We start from the raw sequence: 25,800 nt of genomic DNA on the forward strand, positions 1-25,800 counted from the left end.
ATTTCTCCTTAATTGGTCCACTTTAAATTCTGTATCCAGCCATGAACATGCTACCGTCATAGGCTTACTGTCCTTATCTTAGACCTGGGCGGTTAGCCAGGGCTAAAGCCAGGTGTCACGGCTGGCTGTTCAATGAGCTCTTGTCATGTGACTAGTCCAACGAGATATGGAAAAAAAAAATATGATGGAGAATGGAATTCCAAAGGGGAAGGTGTCGGGGGGGGAGGGAGGGTATTACCATGGTATTTTTTTATAATCATGGAAAATGTTAATAAAAATTAAATAAATAAATAAATATTTTTTAAAAAGAATGTAGATTTTCTCAATAGTTCTTCTACAATTCCACGTTAAAAATGACAGAATTTGAGAATCTATCTGATTAGATTGGTCTTAGAATTGTTTGCTAGAAAGACTGAGAGACTGGTGGTATAGAAACTGCCTAGGAGTCCCTAGAAATAGCATGGCGTTACTGTTGCCAACCCCCACCATGCATGTATGTGCATACACATGGATATATAGACACAAATAAAGGAGGACAGGCAAACTACCAAAAATGAACTACCAGTGAGACTGACATAAGCAAGGAAAGAGTGTTTGCTCATTCATTTTGATTTTATTAAAAAGGCCAATGTGTGGAAATAGTTCAGCGAATAAAGGCCAATATGTTTCCATAAATATAGCTTTGATAACTATAAGAGTAAGGATTATGATCATTGCAAGTAGTGAGTAAATTCCTTGTCTCTGTCAGTCACCTTCAGCCGCCCTTGCTAGATGGCTCTGCGTCCTTCCGTTCCTTCCTTCGTCCCCTTGCAGAAGTGTTTGTGGATGTTGCTATGTGTCTTAAAGGGAATGCTAAGCTTTCCCTCTTCCATGTACTTTTTTTCCCCCCACCTTAATCAGTTTTCAGGTTCATAGAGATAGGGCTGTCACATTCTTTTGAAGAGTTATGTGACACCTGACATGCCAGGGGTTACCACACTTTTCAGTTCACCATTCCATTTCTTGACTAATGGGCGTGCGTGTGGTCCTCAGCACCCCCTTTGCCAGCCCACCCCCACGACAACCAGTGCTGCAGTGAACAACTTTGTGCCTACATCCTTACATACTGGTCCTTTTTCTTCCTATAGGATAGATTCCCAGAAGTGGAATTGCTTGGTCAAACGGTATGTGTATTTTAAATTTTAATAGATATTGCTAGATTGCCCAAAGGGGTAGCAAATCACCTCACATGAGAATCCCCATTTCCTACATTCTCATGACACATCCCTGGATGTCGCTGCTCTTTTTACTTCTTCCCAACTGCATTATCTCTGATTATTAATTTCTGTTTATTTTGCTACCACTAGTGAACGTATTATTGTATGTCAGTGGTTCATGTGAATTCCTCCCCCCCCACTTCATTTCATGTTACTCATGCCTCCAGCTCATTTTTCCATTTTCCAGTTTTAGGAGCTCCACTCACAGTTTTCAGATGTTAATCTTTGTTATATATGTGCAAATACACCTTTGTGGATTTTCCCCCTTCATTAATGGTGCCTTTTGCCAAATGAGAAATGTTAATTATTGAATCAAATGTGTCTGTCTTATCCTTTATGGCTTCTGAGTTATACTCAGGGTAGCATTTCTACCTCAGGGTCATCAAATGTGCTGTTAATTTTTTTTTTTTTCCTTTAAAAACAGTCAAATTTTGCTCCAATTTTAAATTTTGTCTGTGATATGAGATAGGATTCTGCTTTTCTTTCCTAGGTGGATAACCAGTAACATGAGTTCTGTTTGTTGCAACAATCTTTATTTCTCATGGGAGTGACGGGTTTCCCTTGTCACATGTAGGGACGTTGTGTCCCTGTGTCTGTGTGCATATTTCTGGATTGGTCTCTGTGCTGTGGTCTTTGTTTCTGTATCAGTTCCTTGCTGTTTTGATTGCAGTGGCTTTCTAGTGACTTGTAATGTCTGGTAAGTTTTCCTTCATGAGTCTTCTTTTCACTATATTACGAGTATTTTTATTTTCCTATATTTTGGTTAAAGTAATGCCTCAAGTTTGAAATTGGAGAAATTTAATCACAAATAGCCCTAATACGAAAGGTAATATAAAAACATTATAAAAGTAAGTAAAGCTAAATTTCGTATTTCTCAGAATAGAGGTCCCTACATGATGCTGTGAGCTAGAAAAGTAACTAATGGTATTTCTTTTGTCAATTCTTTAAATGTTTTCTTTTCTGCGTGGTACATAAACAACTCCTCCAAGTTGCAGAAATAGGAATACAGACTGGACATTTTATTTTTTGGTTTTTCCAGGTAGGGTTTCTCTGTAGTCCAGGCTGACCTGAAATTTTTACTATGTAGTCTCAGGCTGGCCTTGAACTCAAGGCAATCCTCCTACCTCTGCCTCCCGAGTGCTGGGACTAAAGGCGTGCGCCACCATACCTGGCCAGACAGGATATTTTAATCCATCGAATATGTAGATCATTGCTATGAAGCTTATACGTTTAAAGCTTTCAATGACTGTAATTTTATAAATAATTGCTATTTCCATATCAAACCATGAAACATCTACATTGACTGAGGAGTGTGCAGACTCAAGGGATGAACAAAAACTTGTCACTGAATTATGTTTTAAAACCATGTATCTTGGAATCACTTGTGACTTGATTCTTTGTAAGCTCAGTAGAATATTATATGGATTTTAAAAATTGTCACCTTTTAAATTTTGGGAAATGTCTTATATGTGAGTTGCTTGGAACAATTGTTTATATTTATGTGAAATTTGTTTAACTGCATTCACTTATATTCTTAATTGCTTTTGAAAACTTGTGCTGGCAAACTCCCAAAGGAATGCATACTTGTCATGTTTATGTTATTTGAAATATTGGAGTGAAGCAGTTATATGCCCATTCAAGACAGGGCTTGCATTAGCTTCAAATGAAAACGTATGCAAAAAAAAAAACAAAAAAACAAAAAAGGTAAGGTCTATATTGTGTTAAGTAAGTAGTGAGTCAGCTCCATCTCAGTGCGACTTACATTTATTTGCTTAAGTAGAAAATCTCCAAAGGGGAAAGTGGGGGGGGGAATTAACATGGGATATTTTTTTATAATCATGGAAAATGCTAATAAAAATTTAAAAAAAAAAAAAGAAAATCTCATTAGCTTTGCTATTGCCAATACTGAAATGGTAAAATAATGGATTGATTATTATTGAGTTATATACTTGGATATAGTACCCATCTGAGTTATAAATAGCGATTCTTAATGCTTTTGATGGTAGTTTAATTCAAATAAATGGATTGGTATGACACTTTTGTGCATGTGTGTATGGCAGTTATAAAGATGGTAATTTAGAAAAGAGAGGGGTAATTAAATTGATAACATAAAGACCCCAAAAGAGGATAAGCTTATGTTGATGCCTTTCATATAAAATTATGATCCTCATTAAATCAAAACCATGTATTGTTTTTCTCCTTTAAGAAACGTGATAAGGGCTGGAGAGATGGCTTAGCGGTTAAGCGTTTGCCTGTGAAGTCTAAGGACCCCGGTTCGAGGCTCGGTTCCCCAGGTCCCACGTTAGCCAGATGCACAAGGGGGTGCACGCGTCTGGAGTTCGTTTGCAGAGGCTGGAAGCCCTGACGCGCCCATTCTCTCTCTCCCTCTATCTGTCTTTCTCTCTGTGTCTGTCGCTCTCAAATAAATAAATAAAAAATTAAAATAAAAAAAAAAGAAACGTGATAGGGACTTTTAGTTCCTCCTGCCATGTACTACTCATGGAATCTTCTAGAAAGCACTTCATATACCTTAATTTTGGCCTCTAACACTCCGTCTGCTGAAGAACAGCAGGGCATTTTTGTTTTTAAATCATACCTGAGTACATGGTTGAGAGAGCCAGGATGCTGTTGGTTTTCAGAACAATCAAGAGTAAGCATGTGTGTTGGGCTGGAGAGATGGCTTAGCGGTTAAACGTTTGCCTGTGAAGCCTAAGGACCCCAGTTCAAGGCTCGATTCCCCAGGACCCACGTTAGCAGATGCACAAGGGGGCGCACGCGTCTGGAGTTCCTTTGCAGTAGCTGGAGGCCCTGGCATGTCCATTCTCTTTCTCTCTCTTGCTTTCTGCCTCTTTCTCTCTGTCTGTCACTTTAAAATAAATAAAAATAAACAAAAGCATTTTTGAAAAGAGCAAGCATGTGTGTCAATGGAGGTTCAAAGGACAGATGTACCAAAGAAGGGAGTTTCTCCTGGCCATAGACAAACATGAGCAGCGTAGAGGAAGTGACAATTGTAAGACTGAACCAAGCTGAGCCCAGTGAAAACCAAGTGTCAGTCACGAGCTGTGCAGAGAGGACAAATGACAAAGACTGTGCTAAGTAAAAGGCACATTTTTGCTTCCAATACTGCTACATAAACTGCATTTTCATCAACTCACAGTGAGCTTCCTGCACCCAAATGTAATCATCAAAGCTGACAGAGTTGATAAACATAAATATAAAATATGTAAAGTATGATTAGGCTATATCAAATATAATTATGCATGTATTTCCAGAAATTCTGCACTGTTAATCATAAGGTAAAATTGTTTCATAATGTAAGCATAATCTTAGAAATTTAAAATCTCACTGAAAGCCAACAACACATCATAAGATTAGTAACAAGGGAGAAGTTTCTTTCATAATAATGTCAGATATTAAGTCATTTATTTGTTATAGGGATACTCATTCCCTGAAGAAAGAACTATTTAAATTAGGAGAGAGACTCTCTCTCTCTTTCCTCTTTGAAACAAATTAAAGTACCCACCTGTATCCAAGTGTTGCAGGCCATGAGATAGAGTATTCCTGAAGCCACAAATCTGCAGTTGCTGTAATATAACAAGATATCAAGTCACTTATGATTATAGCACATTATATGATAAACTGGAAAATGTAAACAGTATACTAATGAAAATAAATAATGTTCTCAAAAGTTAAAGAGAGAAGCCGGGCATGGTGGTACATGCCTTTAATCCCAGCACTCAGGAGGCAGAGGTAGGAGGATCATTGTGAGTTCAAGGCCATCCTGAGACTACATAGTGAATTCTAGGTCACCCTGGGCTAGAGTGAGACCCTACCTCGAAAAACCAAAAAAATAAAATAAAAAAAGTTAAAGAGAGGAGCTGGGCGCGGTGGCACATGCCTTTAATCCCAGCACTCAGGAGGCAGAAGTGGGAGGATCATTTTGAGTTCAAGGCCACCCTGAGACTACATAGTGAAATCCAGGTCAGCCTGAGCTAGAGCAAGACTGTATCTCAAAAACGGGGGGGTGGGGGGGGAATGGAGAGAAGGCTTAGCGGTTAAGGCACTTGCCTGCAAAGCCAAAGGACCTTGGTTCATTTTCCCAGAACCCACGTAAGCCAGATGCACAAGGGGCCACATGCATCAGGAGTTCGTTTACAGTCCTGGTGGCCCTGGCATGCCCATTCTTTCTCTTTCTATCTGCCTATTTCTGTATCTCTCTCTTTCTCTCTCTTACTCTCTCTCAAATAAATAAATAAAAAGCAAAATATTTTTAAAAAATCAAAAAAAAATAATAAAAGAAAAAAATTGAGAGGAAGTAACCTAAAAACCACAACACTGAGTAAAAAGTAAATATTGATTTTCTAAAATTATGAGTTATTGTGTTTATTTAGGGAGGAATTATAATTCATGAGGCTTACTTAGAAGGAATTGATATCTAAGAAAAAGCTAGAGCAGACACACACATGCATGCATGCACACATGAATGTACACATGTATGTATGCGGAAGATTGGACATACAAGCCCCTTGAGAAAATAGAACAGAGAGGATAAAGAAATAGTGAAGGACTTGATGTTATTTTTCCCTCCTTCCCTTCCTCCTTTCCTCCCTCCTTCCCTCCCTCCCTTTCTTTCTTCTTTCTTTTTTTGAGATAGGCTCTCATATAGACAAGGCTGGCCTCAAACTCACTCTGTAGGGAACAATGACCTTGAACTTCTGATCCTCCTGTTTCCACTTCACCCAGTTTGGGGATCCAACCAAGAGCTTTGTGCATGGACAAGCGCACTACCACCTGAACAACAGCCCCAGGCCTTGCAAGGTGATTAGTTCCCAGAATTTAATGTGAAGGTACTAAGTAAGGGGCCGGATTGATGGCTCAGCGGTTAAGATGCTTGCCTTCTAAGCCTAAGGACCAGAGTATGATTCCCCAGTATCCACATAAAGCCAGATGCCCAAAGTGGCTTCTAGAGTTTGTTAGCAGTGGCTAGAAGCCCTGGCATGCCCATTAATATTCATATTCTCTCTCTCTGGCCCCCCTTGGAAATAAATGAATACAATTTAAAACTAGATAGTGAATAAGCAAAGATGTTGGTCTACTGACTTAAGAAATGTGGATATACCTCCAAATGCCTTTCAAGTGCTGTGGTCAAAACAAGACCCTAAGGCCATAGATAGCCTGCCTTGGCTGAAGAGCAGCTACAGCCCACCTGTGTTCATGGACACCGTCTCTCTCTTTGTTTCGTGAGGCAGGGTCCCACTCTTCCAGCCTAGGCTAACCTGGAGCTCACTCTGTAGCTCAGGCTGGCCTCAAACTCAAGGCAATCTTCCTATCTCAGCCTCCCGAGTGCTAGGATTATGGATGTGAACCATCTCATCATCTAGATCCTTCCTATCTCAGCCTCCCAAGTGGTGGGATTATAAGTGTGGACCATCTCATAATCTAGATCCTTCCTACCTCAGCTTCCCAAGTGCTGGGATTATAGGTATGGACCATCTCATAATCTAGATCCTCCTACCTCAGCCTCCCGAGTGCTAGGATTATAGGTGTGGACCATCTCATAATCTAGATTCACCTCAGTAGAAACAACCTTCTGGGATGTTGTATTTTTAAAAATATTTTAATTTATTTGCAAGCAGATATAGGTAGAAGAGAAACAGAGAGCATAGCATGCCAGGACCTCCAGCCACTGCAAACGTGCTTCAAATGAATGCACCACTTTGTGGATAAAGCTTTATGTGGGTACTGGGGAATTGAACCTGGGTCGTTTGGCTTTGCAGGCAAGTACCTTAACCACTGAACCATCTCTCCAACCCATGATACTGTATTTTTTAAACTTTTTTTGTTACTTTTATTTATTTACTTGAGAGAGACAGACAGAGAAAGAGCCAGAGAGAGAGAGAGAGAGAGAGAGAGAGAGAATGGGGGTGCCAGGGCCTCCAGCCACTGCAAACAAACTCCAGACATGTGCGCCCCCTTGTGCATCTGGCTAACATGGGTCCTGGGGAATCAAGCCTTGAACTGGACTCCTTGGACTTCACAGGCAAGTGCTTAAGGGCTAAGCCATCTCTCCAGCCTCATATTGTATTTTTTTTTTTTTTTGAGGCAAACCCAACAGACTGACCTTTTTTTTTTTTTTTTTTAAGTGGGAGAGGAAGAGAGAATTGGTGCACCAGGGCCTCTAGCCACTGCAATCGAACTCCAAGACACATGTGTCTCCTTGTGTGCATGTGTGACATTGCACACTTGCATCATTGTGCATCTGGCTTACGTGGGACCTGCAGAGTCAAACATGAGTCCTTAGGCTTCACAGGCAAATGCCTTAACTGCTAAGCCATCTCTCTAGTCCATGACTTTATATTTTTGCAAGATGGGAGAAATGATAGCTACAATTTCAAACCAAGCTTAATGGTTTACATACATCAGTTATCAATTTAAGACTTGTTCTGCAAATGGCTAAGTGTAACTTCACTCAACATGGTTCTAATCAAATCTTATTACACTGTTCTTGTTAAAATGTTGCCCTTATTAAATATTGCATTCATGTGTTTGGCACCATTGTTAATTGCTTCCAAATGAAATGCTACCAGTTTCCCATTTTTATTTTGCTTTAGTCCACTACAAGACTTTGCTTTAAAAAAAAATTATTCATCTAGAGGGTGGAGCAGACAGATAGAGAAGAGAATGGGTGTGCCAGGGCCTATAGCCACTGCAAACGAACTCCAAAAACATGTGCCACTTTGTGCATCTGGCTTACTTGAGTACTGGGGAATTGAACCTGGGTCTTTGGGCTTTGCAGGCAGGTGCCTTAACCACTAAGCCATCTCTCCAGCCCACAGAGGGTAGCAAAATATTGATGCCAGTACTGACTTCCTCACTGCTTACGTTTTAGAGAGCTCTGTCAGGGCACAGATGTGGTGATATTCTCCAGAGAACATTAGTTCTTTTAAAGTACAGCCATGCCTTGTCCTCTGGCTCATTGTACAAATTGTCACTTGACTGCATGTCTTTCCTCCTGGCCATTGTCCGTCCATTAAGAAATGATTCCAGACAGCTCTATTTATTTCGACCAAGCCATTGGGTCAGTAGCCAGTGACCCCAACTCTGTGCCTTAGAGCAGAGCAGAATAGTTGCCTCTGTCTTTTGGGAAACCTACTGTGAGCTGGTGACATGTACCACAGGCTACACTTGACTTTCAGGTTAAGATGTGTCAAAGGACTCCCTTTCAAAAAGGACATACTAAATTTAATCCTTCATTATTAGTTCCTATCATCATCTTTATCCCCATGCATGCTTAAACGCCACTCCCTGCCGTCATTTCTGCTCACATTCTCATTCTAATGACAAGAGTAACTACTTGCAAAAAAAAAAAAAAAAAAAAAATAGAGCTCCCATCCCAGGATTGTATTTGTTAGAGACCAGCCTACTGTCACGTAGAGATAGGGCTATTGAAAGGTATGAATAGAAAACTTCAAAAGCAAATCTGTCAAAGGGATCAAAAGTAAAGGTATTTTAAATGTAATTGCAGTTGTATTTGCTAGTAGAAAAAAAAAGTCAAAGCCTTTCTATTTGATACCATCCTGAATTGTGTGGAAAAAATTTATAAGAATGAGCAAAATGTTCACAGGCAGGAGGGCACCTCAGCGCCCTCTAATTTAGGGAAGCATGTGTCCCCCCAACGGGCCACTTACCTGACCGGATCTCCACCCACATCTGTTACGGCCCGTCCATCTTCATCTTCTCAGGCTGCCAGCCATGGAGCGTAAGATCACACTTGTGGGAACATACTGGCTACACAAATATTTTCTTTCACATGGGGCTTTCAGAAGAATCTTTTCATCTGGGATGGCCAGGTCCCTTAGAGGCCTGAACAATGAGGAGACTGAGTGAGCTCTTCGGCACCAGAACACTAGGAGCTTAACACACTTTGAAGTGGATTGTTCCCCATTGAGGGCCACCATAAAAAAAGTGGGGTTGTCATACTCTTTGTATTGATGTCTGCAAAGCCAGATGGCTTTGTAAAATGAGCCCTCAAAGGGGCACAACTGATTAAAAGAAATGCCAGGTAGTTGAAGGCTACCATGCTCCACGCTAACCTGACACACACACAAAAGAAATTGTTCTCCTGGGGTGTGTTAATATCAGGGGGTCTCCCCTGTCTTCAGGGGTCAGCCACAGACCCTTGAGCTGGGTGCTGGCAGCAAGGGCCTTCAGAATGTAGGCGACAACCTCTGGGTAGCTCTCATGGGACCTGCTGCTAGGCCAGAGGAAACTGGCCAGGGGAGGAATGCCTCAAGGGGTTGTGGATATTTTCTAAAGTTGTGGCACACATCAGGCTGTCTGCTCGTTTTGTTTTTTTTTTTTTTTTTAGTTGGGGTCCTAGATCTGTGTTGTCCTGAACCCCCCAAAGTTCCATATGCCACACCCAAGGATGACTGTTCCTCATGATTGCGAGAGTGGTGTGAATGAGCGCAGAATGGACAGCACAGCTTCTGCTTGCTCACACATGTGCTTGCTCTGTGTGTGTGTGTGTGTGTGTGTGTGTGAGAGAGAGAGAGAGAGAGGCTGAAGAAATCACTCTTTCTGGCGTGCGACCCTGCCCACTGCCCTGTGCCTGAGGGCGCAGTCATCCGTTTCATGTCTAGTGGGGGACTGAAAGTTGACTTTGGAGGTAGAGGGATGCAGAGGTGTGGCAGATTATTCTTTGGATCCCTATCCTACCGGCGGCCACGGAAGAGCGAGGCTCCCAGGCAAGTGTTAGCTTGCCCTGTGTCCAGGTTTCCCTCATCAAGAAACCCACCCCTTAGTCCTGCGAGGGGTAATGGCCAGACCTACGATGACCAAGCCACCTGGGGTTTCCATGGTCCCCCCGTTGCAGATGTGAGATCGATGGGCAGGCCCGGGGGAGACGGCTGAGGACCTGGCTCCTGGCTATTCCTTGGCATCAGCTAATTTCAAAAGACTTTTTTTTTTAATACTCTAACTTCTTTGAACTTTTGTGGATCATTCATAGAGGGAAGTAATTTCACCATGGACACACTTCAAAGAATCTTTTTGGAGCATAAGCTGACATTTGTACACCTGCTGTGGGCACTGTCTTCTGAATGGAAGTATAGAATCAGTCACATTTCAATGAGGCTGTGGTAGAAACTGGTCATTGTAAAAAAAAAAAAAAAAATGGTGACTTAAGAGGATAAGAAAGGATAATTGTGAGGAATAAGATCAAAATACAATAAACACGGGTATGAAAATATCAAAACTGAAACAGATAAATAAAAAGAAAAAATAGTGATTTAAATAATATTTCTATCAATCCTGTAGAGGAACTAGGAAATACAAGCAGTAAAAAAAAAATGCATTCAAGCTGGGCGTGGTGGCGCATGTCTTTAGTCTCAGCACTCGGGAAGCAGAGGTAGCAAGAACGCCATGAGTTCAAGGCCACCCTGAGACTACATAGTGAGTTCTAGGTCAGCCTGGGCTACAATGAGACCCTACCTCAAAAAACATGCACTCAGGCTGGAGAGATGGTTTAGTGGTTAAGGTGTTTGCCTATAAAGCTTAAGGACCCAGGTTCCATTCCCCAGAGCCCATGTAAACCAGTTGCACAAGGTGGCACATGCATCTGGACTTTGCAGTGGCTGGAGGCCCTGGCATGCCTGTTCTCTCTCTCTCTCTCTCTCTCTCTCTCTCTCTCTCTCTCTCTGTCCTTTCTCTCTCTGCCTCTCTCTAAAGTAAATAAAAATAAAAATAAATTAAAAATGCATTCAAAATTACCCTAAACTTTGTAACTTGGAGAAATGACAGTTTTAAAAGCAGAGAAGTAAGCCTTCACTACTATCCAGATACTTTAAATGGTATTTTCTTTTAGTCCTTCAAATGTTAATTTTCTTAGCATTTAAGAAATGGGGTGGTATTTTACCTTACTGTGAAAATCCTTTGGTGACAAGGCATCATTTTTTTTTTTTTCTGGTTACTTCTATTGTGAAAAAGTATCGTACCGTAAGGAATAATTTTACTAATAATCTAACCACGTGTATATAGTTGCACAAACATTTTATCACGTTTTTGTCAGATGTGTGCGTGTGGGGTTCTGTCTGTTGACGGCCATTGGTTCTGAACATTCGTTTTCTTCTCAGCTAGGACGTGGTCACTGAGTTCGATGTCCTGTTTGCCCATAAATTTGCCGCTTGTGAACAGGAGCAGGTAGCAAAGCAAATTTGCTGGATGTTTCTAGAAGTTGTGTTCAAGTGTTGAGGGCACCGAGGACATTCCTTCCTTTTGTGTAATTTATATGATGAAAATCCAAGTGGCCCTGCTCTTCCTTCAGTAGTGGATGGCAGGTGTTCAGGTCCCAGAAAGCTCTGGAATCTTCTGTGCAGGAAATCGCTCTGAACATACATTTTAATAGGTTCCAGGCATTAACAGAGATGCTGTGCTGCTTTAGAGGAAAACAAAACAGAACAGATCGTCTTTGTTTGCCTTTAACACTTGGACTTTGTCAGAGTTTCCCCAGAAGCCAGCATGGCAGCCACGATGAACCAAGCTGTGATGTGCAGAGTGACCGCAGATCGCGCTTCCCGCACGGTTCACCATTCTGGTCCCCTGTCCTCACTGCCCCACGAATGCAGGGCCTTTGCCACCGTCCTCCATGCCTAGAATGGCATTTGGCAGCCAGCAGACAACCCATGGGAAGTTACACAACACCGATTTACATGATCTGAAATCGTATTATCTCCCTTACCACTGAGCAGCCTTGTGCCAAACTTAGGCCTTAAGTGAGCAGTTAGTTATTGAATTCCTCACTCATTAAATTATTTCACCCTTTAAGACAAATGTGCCCCAAATACAATGGTGGATGTTGAGTGGCTTCTCCACTTAATAAACTGCCAGTCTGCTCCAGTTCTGTTCCGTCCTGTTCTGTTATTTTTTAAAATTTCAAGCCTTTATTTTATTTATTTATTTTATTATTTTTTTTTAAATTTTATTTTGGTTTTTTGAGGTTGGGTTTCTCTCTCTGGTCCAGGTTGACCTGGAATTCACTATGTAGTCTCAGGGTGGCCTTGAATTCATGGCAATCCTCCTACTTTTGCCTCGGCAGTGCTGGGATTAAAGGCGTGTGCCCCCATGCCCAGGCTAAGCCTTTATTTTTAGAATAGATGAGTGAGCCAGGAATGTTGGTGCATACCTTTAATCCCAGGCAGAGATAGGAGGATCATAGTGAGTTTGAGGCCAGCCTAAGACTTACAGATTCCAGGTCAGCCTGGGCTAGAGTGAGACCCTGACTTAGCCCCCACAAAAAAGATGAATGATAGGTTCATTATTGATGACCCTCCAGTTTGTGATAAAATAGTACAATTTAACTACTATTTCAATTCTAATTTATCCATGTTGATAAATGGTTTTTAAGGTAGGGTCTAGCTCCCAGGCTGACCTGGAATTCACTGTGTACTCTCAGGGTGGCCTTGAACAGTGATCTTCCTACCTCTGCCTCCTGAGTGCTGAGATTAAGGTGGTTAGACTTTATGGGCAAGTGCCTTAACCACGGAGCCATCTGTCCAGCCCACAGGACACAATTAAATCCACGACACCTCTGCTTTCTCATGCCCACTGCTCAAGTCTGGAGGGCAGATTCCACCGGCCAATAGGTGTTTCCAGTGTGACTGCTTGTCATTGGTGGAGTGGCTCTGCCTTTTCTTCCTAAGTGCTCTGGGCTGGTCTCCACCATCCTGCTGAAAAGAGCCAAGGACTATGGAGGACAGAGATGAAACAAGTTGCTTGTTTGGGGAGGAATTGAAAATACATTTACCAAATAACAAAATAAGCATGAATTATGGGTTGCTCCTTACCACATTTTCTTTTTTTCCTCCTATCCAGACCCTTCGCCACACCTCATTAGAGAAAAGACTAAGATATATCGGAATCCAGTCAATTCCATGTTAGAGGATGGCAAATGAATATTATTTCTATGACATTACCTGCGCATTAGGGCTCTGTGGGGAAGCTTGGAAGTCTCCCCACTAGCAATTAATTAATTAGTTAATTAATTTATTTATTTACTTACTTGAAAGAGAGAGAGAGAGAGAGAGAGAGAGAGAGGCAGATAGAGAATGGGCACTCCAAGGCCTCCAGCCACTGCAAACGTGCTCCATGCACGTGCACCATCTTGGGCATCTGATTTACGTTGGAACTGAGGAACTGAATCTGGCTCCTTGGCTTTTGTAGGCAAGTACCTTAACCACTAAGCAATCTCTCCAGCCCCCTCCCCACTATTTATAATAGTGCTTGGAGAATGTGACCTGGGTCTTGAGCTCAGAGCTGCCCTTTCAGAGCATATCCTTGCATGTTGGCGAGAAGAGCCGCGGATATGGAGCCAGCCGCTGAGAACCAGAGGTCACTGTGACATGGACATCCTTGCCATGTCAGGATGATGTGGGAAGGTTGAAGAGGAATCCATACCCAAGCCTAGGCACTTTCTCCTAGCAAGAGGTAGGAAGACCACCCTGAGTTCAAGGCCAGCATGGGCCAGACTGAGACTCGACCTCAAAGGAAAAAGGAAAGGAAAGGAAAGGAAAGGAAAGGGAAAGGGAAAGGGAAAGGGAAAGGGAAAGGGAAAGGGAAAGGGAAAGGGAAAGGGAAAGGAAAGGAAAGGAAAGGGACTGTCTTATTTAATAAAGATTTGAGCTGGGTGTGGTGATGCACACCCTTAATCCCAGCACTCGGGAGGCAGAGGTAGGGGGATCACTGTGAGTCCGAGGCCACCCTGAGACTACAGAGTGCATTCCACGTCAGCATGGGCTAGAGTGAGACCCTACCTCGAAATAAACAAAGAGAGAAAGAAAGATGATTGGGAAGCAGCAAACTCTGAGACTCGTCAGTGTCTGCGAAACCTCTCTACCAAGTGACATGTCTGTCACTTCTGCCGTGCTCAGTAGGACCAGTCTGCGCTTCATGTTTCCCCCACAGGATATTGGGGCTCACACAACACGAATACACTCCGGACAGGAAACAAGAAATAGAAGGAAAAGAAAAGGTACAATAAAAACAATCTCCACGAATGACTTATCTCTAATAGCTTCTACTTATCATGAGCTAAAGTCCAGTGACACAGCTCAGAGGGCTGGAACATGACAGTTACAGCCTTTTATTTAAGCACATTACCCCTGGTAAAAGAATTAGAGTTTATCACTAACTAACACGTGAGGGAGGATGGATCCTGGGTATATAATTGGGGGTTTCCATCAGGAGCTAGGCTGGGATTTTTTTTTAAAGGTTTGTTTGTTTGTTCGTTTGTGTGTGTGAGAGAGAGAGAGAGAGAGAGAGAGAGAGAGAGAATATGCATGCACCAAGGCCTCAAATCGCTGCAGACGAACTCCAGACATATGTGCCATCTTATATATCTGACTTATGTGGGTGCTGCAGAATTGAACCTGGTGGGCAAATGCGTTAACACTGAGCCAGCCCTCCAGCCCTCGGGTGGTTTTACTACTGGAAATGAGCCATCTCCTCCACTTTGGGGGCATTTGAAACCCCAGTGGGTCCAGAATCATTCGTCAAGGAGAGATCAGGAGCAACTGGGCTGACAGGTGCAAGGGACACGACTCTGATTCCTACCATTGCCTCACCAAGGTGGGTAGAAAATAGAGACAAAGGGCTGGAGAGATGGCTTAGTGGTTAAGTGCTTGCCTTTGAAACCTAAGGACCCCGGCTCGAGGCTCGATTCACCAGGACCCGTGTAAACCAGGTGCACAAGGTGGCGCACGCATCTGGAGTTTGTTTGCAGTGGCTGGAGGCCCTGGCATGCCCATTCTCTCTCTCTCTCTCTTTCTCTATGCCTCTTTCTCTTTCTGTCTGTTGCTCTCAAATAAATAAAAATAAACTAAAAAAAAAAAAAAAGAAGAAGAAGAAGAAAAGAAAACAGAGACAAGGTCCTGCTGTATTAGCCAACAAGAGCGTTCTTGTAACTTTACGCAGTCGACCCCAGAAGCAAATCATTTGGCTTTCCAGAAAGGATTCATCTTTAGCTTCAGTCCCAGGTTTATATTTCGGCCAGGAAGCTGAGGGCTGAGGTGGAGGTAGGTCAACAGTAAGAGTGGCTGTGCGTAACAACTATAAAGTTAAAGGATGCAGGCATATTGAAGGTACAGGAGGAATACGCATGAAGTTGGGGCCAAAAAAAAAAAAAACCCAATGTTTCCTCGTCCGGAATAAAAACCTTCCTGTTCATAGCCATTACTGATGGGGCAGGTTTCCTGGAAGGTCTGAGACAGGGTCGGGTGGGGAGTTGTTTCCGTACGGTTTGATCTGGGCTCGCGTCTCTGCAGCGTGGAGTGGCTCTCTCTGCAGAGCGAGACACTGTGAGTGACTGATGGGTTCACGGGGCGCTGACGACTGTTTGACGTCACGTTGTTGGTCCTTTGGAGTGGGTCCACTCCGCCCAGCTGCGTAGGCCAAATCAAGGTCACTGGGGTCTTGACTTGCTCATGCTGCCCTGTGTCTTTGGGTTCACAGTCCCTGGGGAGGAGCATCGTCATGGAGGACGGGATTTAGGGGAAATGCACTTTAAGAACTGGCTCTGTCTGCAAGTCGCTGATTCCAGTCTCTTAGTATCACTTAGAGCCACAGTGGTGTGAGCCCCTAAAAAGTACCTCATGCTTCGGGAACTATTGAGGAAATTACACTTACATGAGCTGTATTTTTTTTCCCCCCAACACTATTTCAAATATTTTCAAGGCCTTTCAAGTCCTATCCTAACCTCCATTTCTGTGACCCTTGTTTTGCCCCCAAGCTGTAAATCTTGTCAATTGTGACTTCATCTTCCTTAACGGGAACCTAATCCGTTGTACTGGGAGAGGTATTTCTGTTCAAGATTTAGTGTATTTTTTTCCAACATACATTTGGGGTACAGGGGGGTGAGCTACCCTGAGGGGGGGTAAGAATAGTCCAGCCAACTTGTTTAATAGTCTGCTGACAACGCTACCAGAGTTGCCACTTGCCCGTGAAACAAGAATGGACGTGACATTGCACTGGATTCATTTGTATCATCCCACAGCAATCTAAACAGAGTGACAATTATTTGGGCTGTTTTTGTTGTTTTTTTAAAAAAAATTAATTTTATTTATTTGAAAGAGAGAGAAAGAGGCAGAGAGAGGGAGAGAGAGAGAATAGGTGCGCCAGGGCCTCCAGCCAATGCAGATGAACTCTAGACACGTGCGGCCCCTTGTGCCTGTGGCTTACGTGAGTCCTGGGGAATCGAACCTGGGTCCTTTGGCTGTGCAGGCAAATGCCTTAACTGCTAAGCCATCTCTCCAGCGCCCCCTTGTTTTTAATGCATGCTAGCCCATTGCCTCCATCACCCTGAAACTCTAAGTCATACTGTGCTGTCACCAGGGTACGATGCGTGTGAGACCTACTGTGGGAAAGAGACGGCAGTCCTCAGTGCAGTTCTCTGCTCTCCCCCCACTGAAACCACAGCCAGAATGGGAGTATTCATAGCTGGCAGTCTGACTGGATCACAGAAGCTTTACTGATTTCTTCGTGGGGGGGGTGGGTGGGTGCACGTGCGCTGTGGTGTGGCAGTCAGAGGACGAGATTTGTACCTCACTTTCTTTGACACATGGTCTCTTGCTGCTGTGAACCTTTTCCCTGACTGCAAGTGAACTTCAGACTAACAGGCTCTGCACGCCTCTCCACATTGTTGGTGGTGCATTGGGACTGAAGATCGATTTGGACCCAGGCCAGCAGGTTTGATAAGCAAGGTCCTTTAATCACCTTGCCTTCTTCCCAACCCTCATTGGGACATTTTGGGTACGGAGACAGGGGCTCAACTTTAGAAGGCCATGCCTTGTTTTATTCTCCAGCTTTTGCAGAGAGTAATTTCATAAGATCCCTTCTCCGTGGAAAAGTTCAGTTGCGTTACTTGATTTGGGCAGACAGTGGAGACTTAGCTGCTACCCAGGGATCTTACCTGCCAAGGAATGACATTGTCTTTTAGTACCCATGAAAAGGGGAGGGCCTGGAAAGATGGCTCAGAGGTCAAGGCACTTGCCTGCAAAATCTGAAGATCTGGGGTTTGACTCCCCAGTATTCACGTAAAGCCAGGTGCACAAGGGGGCACATGTGTCTGGAGTTTGTTTGCAGTGGCTGGAGGCCCTGGTGTGCCCACTCTCTCTGTTTCTCTTCCATCTCTCATCCTTACTAATACAAAAATGAAAATATATATTTTTTTTAATGAAAAGGGAATGAAACAGACTCATGTTGAAACTGTTCACATGCAGAGCTCAGTTCTCTGTAGGGCAGGTCCTTACTTCAGATCGGAAGTCCTGAAAACTGATCTACATGCAGCAGCGAGGCTTTCTCTATGTCAGGGTTGGTAATTACCTATGCAGGGGTCATGGCTAGGTGATTAGCTCTGTGTCTTGGAGCATGTCTATAATCTTTGATACCTACTTAGGCTATGTAAATAGTCTGCACAGTTTTTATTCGATATATTTTTTTCCTATCATTCTTGGATAGAGTGAAATTTGATATTTTTCTCTATGACAAACCATGAAATTTAGCAATTAAGTCTTTTCATTTCTTCAGAGTCTGCACTCAGTATAAATAAGTTTCAACAAAATGCTGTGTTGAGGTTTTCAAAATATTACTTAGGGGTTTTTTGGCAGCCAGTAAACATAGCTCATTATATTCATATCTAATATCCTAGTAGTTATAGTTCATTTCTCTTCTAAACAAGAATCCGATTGTGAAACCATCAGGCACCAGAAAGCTCAAGGTTTTCTGGCACTTTTAAAAAAAATTTATTTTTATTTATTTGAGAGCAACAAACTAACAGAGAGAGAAAGAAGAAGAGAGAGAGAGAGAGAGAGAGAGAGAGAGAGAACGGGTTTACCAGGGCCTCCAGCCACTGCAAACGAACTCCAGATGCATGTACCACCTTGTTCATCTGGCTTACGTGGGTCCTGGGGTATCAAGCCTCAAACCAGTGTCCTTAAGCTTCACAAGCAAGCGCTTAACCATTAAGCCATTTCTGCAGCCCCCATTTTTTAATATATATTCTTTTTTTGTTTATTTTTATTTATTTATTTGAGAGCAACAGAGAGAGAGAGAGAATGGGCACGCCAGGGCTTTCAACCACTGCAAACAAACTCTAGACTCGTGCGCCCTCTTGTGCATCTGGCTAACGTGGGTCCTGGGGAATTGAGCCTCGAACTGGGGTCCTTAGGCTTTACAGGCAAGCGCTTAATGGCTAAGCCATCTCTCCAGCCCCCCATTTTTTCAAAAAAAAAGAACTTTTGTTTATTTTTATTTGAGAGTGACAGACAGAGAAAGAGGCAGAGAGAGAGAGAATGACTCTGGCACTTTCAAATGTAACCTGGCTGACTTTCTATTATGTCTCATTTCACATTGCATACCGTCGTGCATAGACTCTGTCCAGATCTCTTTGGCTAAAGTAAATTCGTTACTAGTATACCTCACTAATATCTGTGTTTACAATGAGCTGCTTTGGGTCTGTTACATAGAAATAATCTTAAGTATCCTTCTAAAAAAAAAGATATTTACAAGTGAGAGAGAGATAATGGATGCACAAGGCTTCTTGCCACTAGAAGCGAACTCCAGATGCATGAGCCTGTTTGTGTATCTGACTTTATGTGGGTACTGGGGAATTGAACGAGGGCCATTAATGCTTTGCAAGCAAGCACCTTTAACCACTGAGTCATCTCTCCAGCCTAGATGCACCTCAAATTAGTAGAAATATCCAGTAATAATTATGTAATTGTTTAATTTGACTCGCTTCAAATGAGACCTGGAATTATGTATACATGTGTTTAAGATTTCATCAGTCCAGGCTATAAACACGTGATCATCATTCTTTGACGGATGTAATGAGTTGTTCAAATTTTGGCCCCAGCCATTGTTTTTCTTGGTTGTATGTCATCATCTCATTTCTACTTGTTAACTGAATAAAATAATTCACCTCTTATAAACTCGTATTCTCTCAATATTTAGGTGTTTTCTTTCTGGTGGACAGCTTGCTGAAATAGTTTTCCAACCCCTTTCCCCCATAGCTTTCATCTGAAACCCAGTGGTTTTGGCTGCAAAAAGTTAAGAAGCATCATGTTATGTTTTTTTCCCTCTACCTGAATGTTATGCCCCTTGTGGCATTGTGCTCTGGATCAAATTTGCTCTTTTTGTATCTTAAAAAAAAAAAATTTATGTGAGCCTGAGAGAGAGACAGATAGAAAGAGAGAATGGGCACGCCAGAGCTTCTAGCCACTGCAGAGGAACTCCAGATGCACACACCGCCTTGTACATCTGGCATGACCTGGGTACTGAGGACTTGAACCCGGATCCTTAGGCTTCGTAGGCAAGTGCCTTCAACACTGAGCCATCTTTCTAGCCCTGCACTTTGTTTTTAAGCAGGCTTATATGCACTACATAAACGGGATTTTATTATGGTGTTTTCATATGTGTATAACATACGCCTGGCTCCTATTCACCCTTCAACACTCTGCCTGTTCTCGGGCTCTGCTGGTCTCCTTCCTCTGACCAAATGTCTCCTTTCTGTTTTCATGTCTTATCTACACATTTTAAAATCTAGACTGTATGTGTAAAAGAAAGCATGCGACATGTGTCTCTCTGTGTCTGGCTTGCTTTGCTTAATGTGGGGATTTCCCATTTCGTCGATTTTCCTGCAGAGGCCATCATTGTGTTGTTCTTTGCGGCTGAATCAAGCACTGCTGTTTACAGGTAGCATAGTCTCGTTCTCCTCTCATGTGTGACTATCAGTAGATCAATATCTTGATTTTTTTTTTTGTTTGTTTGTGCTTTGTTTGTTTATATTCTGTGGATTTTCCTTTTGTTGTTACTGTTTTTCTTTATTTCTTACTCTGCATCTTTGTAAGCAAAGTGCATGTCTGGGGACTGTTGGTCTAACTGACTGCTTACCAAACCAGACACTAGTCATAGTCTGCATTCTTAGTCTTTTATTTTTATTTTATATTTAGAGCTGTTTCTCAAATTTGAATAATGTAGAAACTTTAAAAGAAAAACGTCTTCATACCCCAAATACGAATATGAATTTTATTTTTACTGTGGTTTTATGTAAAAAACAATAAAGTAAAATATAATCTTCTGTGTTTAACTATTTACTACTAAAACAGACTGCAGCATAACTACCATCTTAACATGACGCATTAGTGATAATTTATTGCAACTGCATCACCTTTCACAGTATGAGTGTGTACAGGCCGGTCAGCAGGCTCCCTTATTTGTTTGTTTTGAGTTGGTATTTTATCAAACTCAGTGTGAAGGCTAGTTCTCCTGTAACATTTCTGATGCAAAGCATGAGGTAATGACTCTATAAAACCCCATGATATCGCTTGGTCTTCATGATGCATTAGGCCTCTGGTCTCTTCTCACTGGCTCAGGGCAGGTGAAGGAGCCACTCTTGGCAAACTTATCACCAGTCCCCGTGGAAACGCAGCCCTGAGGCGGTGAGGGTGAGGTTAAGTAGTACGTGTATTACCAAGGCTAATACCATATCCTTTCCATCACACAACTTTTATTTGTAGATTAGCGATGAAAAAGCAGTGACATTTGGAAGGCACAGGCACTCACAAGCCCCTAAAAAAAAATCTCTTTGAGATCCTGCTCTGAGAACACCAGGGATAGGGTATACGAAGGAGGAGTTTTCTTTTAATGTATTGACTAGGTTTGTCATGACTTAGAAGCAGGATTTTTAAGAGAAACAGGCCGAGAGAGAGAGAGTGTGAATGGGCGGAGTGAAAGGAAGTGGCTTCCTAGCCACTGCGAGTGAGTTCCAGGCACAGGTCCCACCGTGCGCATCTGGCTTTCAAGAGTACTGGGGAATTGAACCTGGGTCCTTAGGCTTCGTAGGGAAGTGCCTTAAGCACTAAGCCATCTTTCCAGCCCTGAAACAATATCTTTGTTTATTTGTGAGCAGAGAGGGAGAAAAAGAGAAGGGGGGGGGGGCCAAGAATGGGTGCACCAGCGCCTTTTGCCACTGTGAACAAACTCCAGATGCATGGACCACTGAGCATCTAGCTTTATATGGGTACTGGGGAATTGAACTCTGGCCACAAGGCTTTGCAAGAAGCTGCCTTTAACTGCTGAGCCATCTCCCTAGCCCAATATTTATATTTTAATATTATTTATTTATTTGACAGAGAAAGAGAACGGGTACACCAGCCACTATAGATGAGCTCCAGACATGTGTGCTACCTTGTGCATCTGGCTAACGTGGGTCCTGGGGAATCGAACTTGGGTCTTTTGACTTTGTATGCAAATGATTTAACCACTAAGCCATCCCTCCAGCCCAACATTTACATTTTAAAATCGATTGATCTGGGCTTATTTAGCATTTATCGACTTGTTCCTTTTCTAAAACAATTATTTGTGTGTTCACTGGTATTTGGCTTTGTTTATTGTCTGTTTTTGAGGTAGGGTCTTACTGTAGCCTGGATGATCTAGAATTCACTCTGTAGTCTGAGGCTGGCCGCAAACTCAGTGATACCCCTACTTTTGCCTCCCGAGTGCTGGGATTGAAGGTGTGCGCCACCATGCACATGCGGCTTTTTTTTTTTTTTAATTATTATTGTGAAACCAGCCTTGCTATGAGATGTGTCCTCTGCTGCAGGAAGGCTAACCCTCCAGCAATGGTTGGGTCCCAGGACTGAGTGGACAGAAATGTTCAAAACTGTGTAATGATGAAAATGAGGTTGAATTGCTAAAGTTGGCAGAAACAAGGTGCTTTTGACGTGGTCAGCCTGTTCTTTCCCAGATGTTCCACATTATCCCAGGACTAAGGACCATATCATTTTTTGTCTTTTCAAAGGCGAGGTTATCTTCCAGGCTAGCCCAGCTATGTGACTTCCTCTCTCCTGGAGTCAGTGTGACTCCTCAAAGCAGCCGTGTGATAATGCGTAGTCCCCTTGGCCCATGCCAGGAAGCAATGAATGTATACTGCCCGGATTACAGGGACCCATTCAGAGTCGACTCACTGTCTCCAGAGAAGGGCCAAGGAGTCGTCAGAGACAGACATCTTCATTTCCCATTTCATTATTAGTCATCAGATTTTGAGACAGTGTGAGGTGCTTCTCCTTTTCTCCCTTTTTAATTCTTTTATTTATTTATTTATTTTTATGTTTTTGATTTTTCAAGGTAGGGTCTTGCTCTAGCCCAGGCTGACCTGGACTTCACTATGTAGTCTTGGGATGGCCTCGAACTCACAGTGATCCTCCTACCTCTGCCTACTGAGTGCTGGGATTAAAGGAGAGTTTTTGATGTGTTTATTTTTTCCCCCTCCTTTTTAATTCTGAGGTTCAGCCTGCCAGTGTTATTATCAAACTTGCCCTGGGTCTCACAGATAGTCCTTGACAGAAAGAGGATCCAAATGCCAGTGTTTACTGCTCCTTTCCTGCCTAATTCTGTTGTCTTTCTGATATTCTAGTTTCAAAGTGGAAGGTGTTAGTTTTAGGCAATCATTTGGGATAAACGGAATCCTGGCATTCCCACCCCAGCACCATGATTTTAGCTATAGACCAGTTACACACTGTCTCTGGTCATTTCCTCATTCTGTGGGGAGAGTCACACAGATACTTGACTCATGGATTCTTACAAAGACAAATGAATTAATATTGGTGAGAGAATCTTGAACAGTTCCTGATATGTGTTAAGCATGGTATAGGAATGGCAAACAAATAAAACAAAATGACTTCAACTGCAAAGCAATGAAAATGTCTTGATTTCTTTTCCCAGCAATGTCTTTTTCTTAGTAAGTTTCAGCTCTAAATTCCTATCTGCCAGTCCTTGTGTTTAGAAAGTTATAAAACTGACTTGTTTGTGTCCTTGGTTTTATTGTTCTCACTGCTTGCTACTTAGAAGAGATACTTCTTCCCATTTATCTTTTTGTTTGTTTGTTTTATTTATTTGAGAGCAACAGACAGACAGAGAAAGAGGCAGATAGAGAAAGAGAGAATGGGCATGCCAGGGCCTCCACCCAGTGCAAAAGAACTCCAGACGTGTGCGCCCCCTTGTGCATCTGGCTAACATGGGTCCTGGGGAGTCGAGTCTCAAACCAGGGTCCTTAGGCTTCATAGGCAAGCACTTAACCGCTGAGCCATCTCACCAGCCCCTTCTTCCCATTTCTTAAGCACTAGGTCATTTTACCTGGATATCTTCATTACAGTGTTTTTCTTTTCTCCTTCTTCTTCTTCTCCTTCTTCTTCTTCTCCTTCTCCTCCTTCTCCTCCTCCTCGTCCTTCTCCTTCTTCTTCCTTCTTCTTCTTCCTTCTTCTCCCCCCCCTTTTTTTTTAAGGTAGGGTCTCACTCTGGCCCAGGCTGACCTGGAACTCACTATGGTGTCTCAGGGTGGCCTCCATCTCACAGCGATCCTCCTACCTCTGCCTCCCAAGTGCTTGGGATTAAAGGCATGCGCCATCACGCCCGGCTTCTTTTTTTTTTTTAATAAGATCTTTTCCGTGTTTTCTTTTCCTCTAATCTTCAAATATTTGAGCTCCCAGCAGATGTCATGTGCCATGCTTTTTGGTGTGAAGGCATTGGACACACACACACATACACACAGACACACACGACAAGGTTGCTTCTAAATTTCCTAAGTGCGTCTAACGTACACTAGACCAAGGTATGGTTTGCTAGAAGGTCTTGAGGTAACTTCACAAATGCTAATTGATCTGTCTAGTTCCTTGTTTTTGAATCTGCAGTCCTTGAGGGGGCCTGGCATTGAGCAGGCACAAAGTCAACGGCTGTGGTCTAATGCACTTGTCGTTACTGCTGCTGAACACTTGGACAGCATTTCATCCCCATTTCGCTGACCAGCGACTCCCTCCTTCCGCTGCGTGCAGCCGTCCTTCCGCTGATGGTTTGTGAAGCTCTGTGTTTAGTGCGCCCCGTCCCGTGAGCCGCGCTTGGCTTGCCTGGTGCCGTTCCCTTGTCACCATTATAGACTTAGACTTTCACAATTACTCTTGCTTCTCAGGCTTACATATTTTTTTTCAACACTTCTCCTAGATAACTGCTAAAATGATATTTGAGGTTCTCTCGCCATGCTTATTTTTTCCTAAGTGATACGTTGAAAACATAGAGGGCCAGGTGTGTAGCTCAGAGGGCTGGTACTTGCTTAGCACATGCAAGTCCCTGTGTTCAAATCTTCAGCATCTTAAAACCAAAGAAAGGAATAAAAAGGTAGATTTTGTTAAGAAGACAGTTTCAACCATTTTTAATATTTAATTTAATGATACTGATGTTAGACTTTTTAAAAAGTGTTTTTACTTATTTCTAAACCATTTTATTTTCATTTGCATCTCTTATAAAAGTACATACATTCCTCATTAAGAGTTTACCTCGGTGGATTAAGTGAAGAAAGACAAATATCATATTATCTTTTCTATGACATGCACAGGCAAACACATATGTACGACATGAAAACAGAAGAGGAAGTATTTGGAAAAAGGAAGGAGAGGGAAGGAGGATGAGCGAGGGTAATGGGAAATATATATGGTCAGAATACATGATAAACTTGAACAAAAATGTCACTATGAACCATTCACTTTGTACAGTAGATGGACACTCATATTTTAAGTGAGTTTGCCATACTATGGTGTATATTATAGATTTTTATGTTGCATTTTATTTTTTACTTTTTTCAATTTTTTGTTCATTTTTATTTATTTATTTGAGAGTGACACAGAGAGAAAGAAGCAGATAGAGACAGAGCGAGAATGGGCGCGCCAGGGCCTCCAGCCACTGCAAACGAACTCCAGACGAGTGTGCCCCTTGTGCATCTGGCTGCACGTGGGTCCTGGGGAATCAAACCTGGGTCTTTAGGCTTTGCAGGCAAGCACTTTAAAACCACTGAGCCATCTGTCCAGGCCTACATTTTCTTTTTTTTTATCAGTGGAAGCAAACTGTTAAAGCTTATATACTTAATGGAATCTGTTCAAGATAATTAACTCATTAATTTCTATAGTTTTTTTAAGTATTTTTTAAAAATTTTTTGTTTATTATTTTTATTTATTTATTTGAGAGTGACAGAGAAAGAGGCAGATAGAGAGAGAGAGAGAGAATGGGTGCGCCAGGGCCTCCAGCCACTGCAGACGAACTCTAGATGCGTGCGCCCCCTTGTGCACCTGGCTAACGTGGGTCCTGGGGAACTGAGCCTCGAACTGGGGTCCTTAGGCTTCACAGGCAAGCGCTTAACCGCTAAGCTATCTCTCCAGCCCTAATTTCCATAGTTTTTCAGTTGACCCTATTAGGCTTTTGAGATTCAAAGTCATATTATGTACAAATAATGACAATTCTTATTTTCAATATTTCTTACCTCCTATACATTATATTACACTGAAACGAGCACTCAGAATGTTGATAGTGGGTGACTTTTTCCTGGAAGAGTGCTAATGCATGATCAAGATAAAAGATAAAATATAGTCCCTAATGTGAGAAGAATTATATAACTGAGCAATATTTGCAAGTTAAATAATTTTGTCACATTACACCTTTTTTGTAATTA

The 25,800-nt window shown here is 42.4% G+C and overlaps 1 protein-coding gene across 7 annotated transcripts in view; it reads left to right on the top strand.

The window, feature by feature from the left end:
* Positions 1 to 25,800, top strand: part of Mast4 (microtubule associated serine/threonine kinase family member 4) — a 656,456-nt gene that overhangs the window by 354,022 nt on the left and 276,634 nt on the right. For 2 of the 7 annotated variants that reach the window (XM_045139073.1, XM_045139070.1), the window contains one exon: positions 1,128 to 1,163. The exons of the other annotated variants lie outside the window; for them this stretch is intronic. In XM_045139073.1, the coding sequence (XP_044995008.1) occupies positions 1,128 to 1,163 (36 nt within the window). The remainder of the gene's footprint in view (positions 1 to 1,127; positions 1,164 to 25,800) is intronic. 7 annotated transcript variants of the gene reach the window in all.

This window comes from Jaculus jaculus, chromosome 20, assembly GCF_020740685.1.
Source record: "Jaculus jaculus isolate mJacJac1 chromosome 20, mJacJac1.mat.Y.cur, whole genome shotgun sequence".
NCBI lineage: Eukaryota > Metazoa > Chordata > Mammalia > Rodentia > Dipodidae > Jaculus > Jaculus jaculus.